Source organism: Mizuhopecten yessoensis, unplaced genomic scaffold, assembly GCF_002113885.1.
Source record: "Mizuhopecten yessoensis strain PY_sf001 unplaced genomic scaffold, ASM211388v2 scaffold716219, whole genome shotgun sequence".
Classification (NCBI taxonomy): domain Eukaryota; kingdom Metazoa; phylum Mollusca; class Bivalvia; order Pectinida; family Pectinidae; genus Mizuhopecten; species Mizuhopecten yessoensis.
In genome coordinates this window covers 313,616-320,362 of record NW_018480007.1, presented here as the reverse complement: position 1 = coordinate 320,362, position 6,747 = coordinate 313,616, and the positions used below count along the sequence as shown (strand labels likewise).

General features: G+C 33.2%; 1 protein-coding gene across 1 annotated transcript in view; it reads left to right on the top strand.

The window, feature by feature from the left end:
• LOC110442151 (cytoplasmic phosphatidylinositol transfer protein 1-like) overlaps positions 1–5,509 on the top strand; it is a 12,135-nt gene extending 6,626 nt beyond the window's left edge. Inside the window, exon 6 of the mRNA XM_021485619.1 lies at positions 982–5,509. Within this exon, the coding sequence (XP_021341294.1) occupies positions 982–1,061 (80 nt within the window). The 3' untranslated portion in view covers positions 1,062–5,509. The remainder of the gene's footprint in view (positions 1–981) is intronic.
• The last annotated feature ends 1,238 nt before the right edge of the window (positions 5,510–6,747 follow it).

Below are 6,747 nucleotides of genomic sequence, written 5' to 3'. Positions count from 1 at the left end.
AGTACCAATATATAAAGTATATTCTATACATTACCAGTATTTAAATTATATTGTATACAGTACCAATATATAAAGTATATTTTATATAGTACCAATATATAAAGTATATTCTATACATTACCAGTATTTAAATTATATTGTATACAGTACCAATATATAAAGTATATTTTATACAGTACCAATATATAAAGTATATTCTATACATTACCAGTATTTAAATTATATTGTATACAGTACCAATATATAAAGTATATTTTATATAGTACCAATATATAAAGTATATTCTATACATTACCAGTATTTAAATTATATTGTATACAGTACCAATATATAAAGTATATTTTATATAGTACCAATATATAAAGTATGTTGAATAGAGTACCAGTATATAAATTATATTTTATACAGTACCAATATATAAAGTATATTCTCTATACATTACCAGTATATAAATTATATTGTATACAGTACCAATATATAAATTATATTGTATACAGTTCCAATATATAAAGTATATTGTAAACAGTACCAATATATAAATTGTATTGTATACAGTACCAATATATAAAGTATATTGTATACAGTACCAATATATATATTATATTGTGTACAGTACCAATATATAAATTGTATTGTATACAGTACCAATATATAAAGTATATTGTATACAGTACCAATATATAAAGTATATTGTATACAGTACCAATATATAAATTATGTTGTGTGCAGTATCAATATATAAATTGTATTGTATACAGTACCAATATATAAATTGTATTGTATACAGTACCAATATATAAATTATGTTGTGTACAGTACCAATATATAAATTATATTGTGTATAGTACCAATAGGCTAAGCTCAAGTCTTTCCTCTGAAAGTCTTTACACACATATTATTGTTCAATATTTTTCTCATTATTGATATTGTCTGTAATGCTATTTCTGATGTTTGATGGTTTGGTATAATATTATGTTACAGACCTGAGCTTTGATGACATTCGAGAGTATGAAAAGTCAATCAACACAGAGACCAATAAAAAAGTGCTACAAAACAGCTGAGGGCAGGAAAGACCTGTAGTCCTGGCCTTGGATGAGGCTGTGATGTCCAGACCCCAGTAGTGACTTTTACTTTCAGCACCAAGGATTTGATTTTCACTTCCTGGCCCTTGGGCGCGACTGTTACTTCTTGGCCCTGGGAACGGGTTTGGTTGTGACTTCCTGGCTCTGGAATGTTGCTGTCACATCAGGGTCTCAGGGTGTGGCTATGAGTATGAATCCCAGGCTACAGGTTGTAGCTGTCAAAAATCAAATCTAAGGAATCCTGATTTGACTGTCATTAGCAAACCCTAGTTTGAAATTTCCTTGACCGGCTTAAATGTGGATGTGGTTGCAAGGGATAGACTAGCCAAGGGCTGTACAGTCATCTGGTGGCCACTCTGTGTTTAAATACAATGTGTGAGGGCTCTCAGTCATTTTTTGTAGACTAATCATATGAATGTTATATGTTAAACCCTTTTTACCCACCATTATCCTTGTTACCTGGTAGTGTTTTACCCACCATTATCATGTTTACCTCGTAGTCAAGGTAGAAATATTGCAAGAAGAAAAAACACTAAGTGGTCTGTGATCCTCCATTTCACTTATTTTTTATGTGTATATATTATACTATTTATAGTTTACTTAAGAGTAAGCTTGTGGGACAGCGTCAATCCTCTAACAATAATGCTTTCAACACCAAGCATTGAAGGTGTCAATAGTAGATATTGGAGGTGTCAATGGTAGATACTTGAGGTGTCAAAAGTTGATACTGGAGGTGTGAGTAGTAGTTACTAGAGGTGTCAATAGTAGGTAATAGAGGTGTCAGTGGTAGATACTGGAGGTGTCAATAGTAGATACTAGAGGTGTCAATAGTAGATACTGGAGGTGTCAATAGTAGATACTTGAGGTGTCAATGGTAGATACTTGAAGTGTCAAAGGTTGATACTGGAGGTGTCAATAGTAGATACTAGAGGTGTCAATAGTAGATACTGGAGGTGTCAATAGTAGATACTTGAGGTGTCAATGGTAGATACTGGAGGTGTCAATAGTAGACACTTGAGGTGTCAATGGTAGATACTAGAGGTGTCAATGGTAGATACTAGAGGTGTCAATGGTAGATACTTGAGGTGTAAATGGTAGATAATTGAGGTGTCAAAGGTAGATACTGGAGGTGTCAATGGTAGATACTTGAGGTTTTCAATGGTAGATACTTGAGGTGTCAAAGGTTGATACTGGAGGTGTCAGTGGTAGATACTTGAGGTGTCAATAGTAGATACTAGAGGTGTCAATGGTAGATGCTGGAGGTGTCAATGGTAGATACTTGAGGTGTGAGTAGTAGTTACTAGAGGTGTCAATAGTAGATAATGGAGGTGTCAAAGGTAGATACTAGAGGTGTCAAAGGTTGATACTGGAGGTGTTAAAGGTAGATACTGGAGGTGTGAGTGGTAGATTCTTAAGGTTCTCAATAGTAGATACTGGAGGTGTCAATGGTAGATACTTGAGGTGTGAGTAGTAGTTACTAGAGGTGTCAATAGTAGATAATGGAGGTGTCAAAGGTAGATACTTGAGGTTTTCAATAGTAGATACTTGAGGTGTCAATGGTAGATACTGGAGGTGTCAATGGTAGATACTTGAGGTGTCAATAATAGATACTAGAGGTGTCAAAGGTTGATACTGGAGGTGTCAAAGGTAGATACTGAAGTTGTGAGTGGTAGATTCTTAAGGTTCTCAATAGTAGATACTTGAGGTGTCAATGGTAGATACTTGAGGTGTCAATAATAGATAATGGAGGTGTCAATGGTAGATACTTGAGGTTCTCAATAGTAGATACTTGAGGTGTCAATAGTAGATAATGGAGGTGTCAATGGTAGATATTTGAGGTGTCATTAGTAGATACTAGAGGTGTCAATAGTAGATAGTAGAGGTGTCAATGGTAGATACTGGAGGTGTCAATAGTAGATACTAGAGGCATCAATAGTAGATACTGGAAGTGTCAATAGTAAACACTGGAGATTTCAAAAGTAGTTACTTGAGATTTTAATAGTAGAAACTAGAGGTGTCAATTGTAGATACTGGAGATTTCAATAGTAGATACTAGAGGTTTCAATAGTAGATACTGGAGATTTCAATGGTAGATACTAGAGGTGCCAATGGTAGATACTGGAGATTTCAATGGTATATACTAGAGGTTTCAATGGTAGATACTGGAGATTTCAATGGTAGATACTAGAGGTTTCAATGGGAGATACTGGAGATTTCAATAGTAGATACTGTAGGTGTCAATGGTAGATACTAGAGGTGTCAATGGTAGATACTAGAGGTTTCAATAAAAGATACAAGAGGTGCCAATGGTAGATACTGGAGATTTCAATGGTAGATACTAGAGGTTTCAATGGTAGATACTGGAGATTTCAATAGTAGATACTGGAGGTGTCAATGGTAGATACTAGAGGTGTCAATGGTAGATACTAGAGATTTCAATAAAAGATACAAGAGGTGCCAATGGTAGATACTGGAGATTTCAATGGTAGATACTAGAGGTTTCAATGGTAGATACTGGAGATTTCAATGGTATATACTAGAGGTTTCAATAGTAGATACTGGAGATTTCAATAGTAGATACTAGAGGTTTCAATAAAAGATACTAGAGGTGTCAATGGTAGATACTGGAGATTTCAATAGTAGATACTAGAGGTTTCAATAAAAGATACTAGAGGTGTCAATGGTAGTTACTGGAGATTTCAATAGTAGATACTAGAGGTTTCAATAAAAGATACTAGAGGTGCCAAAGGTAGATACTGGAGATTTCAATAGTAGATACTGGAGATTTCAATGGTAGATACTAGAGGTTTTAATAGTAGATACTGGAGATTTCAATAGAAGATACTTGCAAAGTCAGCTGTAGTAGCTTAACTAGAAGTTGGCACGATTAAACAAGTTAAGAAAATCCTGTGTATATAGGTGTTAAGTATATTAATCAAGTTCAAAGTTTATAGATTGTTATCATTTTTTTTTGATTTTATCAACAATTCATTTATTCTGTTTCCTTATTTGTGCGACACAAATGTATATATTATTCAATTTGTTTAAAAAAAAAAATTTTTTGTGTAATGCCTTTGCATTTTTTTTCCAGTGCTCAAGGTATTTCTGATATAAGAGTGAGAACAAATATATTATAGTCATGTTTCAGGTGTTAATGACCTAATGACAGGATTTTGAGACATGAATGTAAGAACAACTTGGGAAGGCCACTATCTGTCCCATTAAACTCAGGTGGTATAGTGCTATACCTAGATAGGTGGTGGCTGAGTAAGTGTGGCTTGCTTGTACATGTGAATCATTTTAATGTTTTAAGAGACATAGATGTTTCGATTCCTCATTCCATTTTGCATTTCAGTAACATTGGTTTTTCGTTTGTTGTTATTTTATGTATTATTCACAAACTACTTATGTAATCGTAAGAGTACATGTAAAGATACAGTTGATTGACTTACAAAGTTTAAAAATGATGACATTGTATGACTCGGTGATGACATTGTATGACTGTGTAGTTGATGACATTGTATGACTTGTTGATGACATTGTATGACTTGGTGATGACATTGTATGACTTGGTGATGACATTGTATGACCTGGTGATGACATTGTATGTCTTTAGTTGATGACATTGTATGACTAGATGATGACATTGTATGACTAGATGATGACATTGTATGACTTAAGTTGATGACATTGTAGGACTTAAGTTGATGACATTGTATGACTTGGTGATGACATTATATGACTTGATGACATTGTATGACCTGGTGATGACATTGTATGACTAGATGATGACATTGTATGACTAGATGATGACATTGTATGACTGTACTTGATGACATTGTATGACTTAAGTTGATGACATTGTAGGACTTAAGTTGATGACATTGTATGACTTACATTGATGACTTTGTATGACTTAAGTTGATGACATTGTATGACTGTAGATGACATTGTATGACTAAAGATGACATTGTATGACTGTAGATGACATTGTATGTCTTACATTGATGACTTTGTATGACTTAAGTTGATGACATTGTATGACTGTAGATGACATTGTATGACTAGATGACATTGTATGACTTAAGTTGATGACATTGTTTGACTGTAGATGACATTGTTTGACTGTAGATGATGACATTGTATGACTGTAGATGATATTGTATGACTGTAGATGACATTGTATGACTGTAGATGATATTGTATGACTGTAGATGACATTGTATGACTGTCATTATTTAGTCAAATCCCCTTCATTTGGATGTTTTGTTTACAATTAATTTGATTTTTTTTATCCTTTTCTTAATTTGTCCTACATATTTGTCTGGTATTTATGTTATATCATTTATTATTATTGTTTTGTTTGTTATGCTTTGTCTTTTTTCCCTGGTAGCTGTTTCCCCATATATTTGTCTGCAATGATCCTTTGTCTTTNTTTCCTTTTTTTTTTTTTTTTTTTTTGTAAATGTCTGTTGTTTGTCTACTACATTTAATATGATTTGCACTTTTTATCACCTTTTTCCTACGTCTTTGTCTGCTGTTTGTCTTTTATATTTGTCCTTGTCTGTTATGGTCTTATTTTGTTGTCCTGATTTGTTTGTCCTCTCATTGTCTTTGTTAATTTATCCCAGTCCTTAGCTACAATTGTTGTATATGTAAAAAAAAACTCAAAGTGAACAATACATGTTTCAACGACACTAATTTTTATTGAATATTTTTATTTATTTTTTTAAATTGTAAGTTATAAAAAACTGACAAAGGCTGACCAATAAATTTTTGTGACGTTTTGTGTAGGAGATTTATACTATCTCCGCTGAAGAATACAGTGTATCTGTTTGGTTTGACTGACTTTGAATCTGTTTTGATGGACTCTGAGCTGTTATATTTTTGATTATATAAAGTTTACAAAGTCGTTTTGCATGTGTTGATTTCTTTTGTAAACAACCACATTTATATTGAAATTTTAGTAAATAAGAGAATCACAAAATTGAAGTTCAACAATATAATGCTCAATGTTAAATGAAAAGAGAAATGCTCATCTTGTTTACTGAGTAAGTTACACTGCTACAGCACTGCTTTACCCTTTGATCTGGGTTTGAGTTGTTTACTGTTTTCAGCCTTTACCAAGATTTGGGGGTTTCCTTGGTTCCTGTTTTAGAGTGTGGTAACTTTTTATGTGTATTGACAAATATTCGAGATCTAACTGTTTATGTTTAAACTTAACACATGTTTTTATTTGTGTGTGTACAGTACTTACTAGATCAGAGATTTGTTTTGTAGATTTAGGTGACGACTATATATCATGTGGTGCTCAGACAAAGTATAATTAATTTGTCCAGCACGTTTTGACATTTGTATTCAAGTTATTGAACAAGTAACCTTTGAGTGTATGAACCATTTGCTGTATTCTGTCAGCGTCGTCAGTTTCACATGTTTTGTCAGGTACTTGGTTCGCTAATGTTTTGTCCTGTCTGTTATACTGACGAATTGTTTTGTGTTTGACAGTCTGATGTTTTTCTTGCACGTTAGACAGTGAAATCGAATGGTTTATTTCATTGCTACTTCTACAAAGACTGGGTCACTGAGTGTAGCACAGATTGTATACTCCTTGTAGGATAGATCTTATCCTTACATAAATGTCCTCACTAATTACTGTTATTACAGC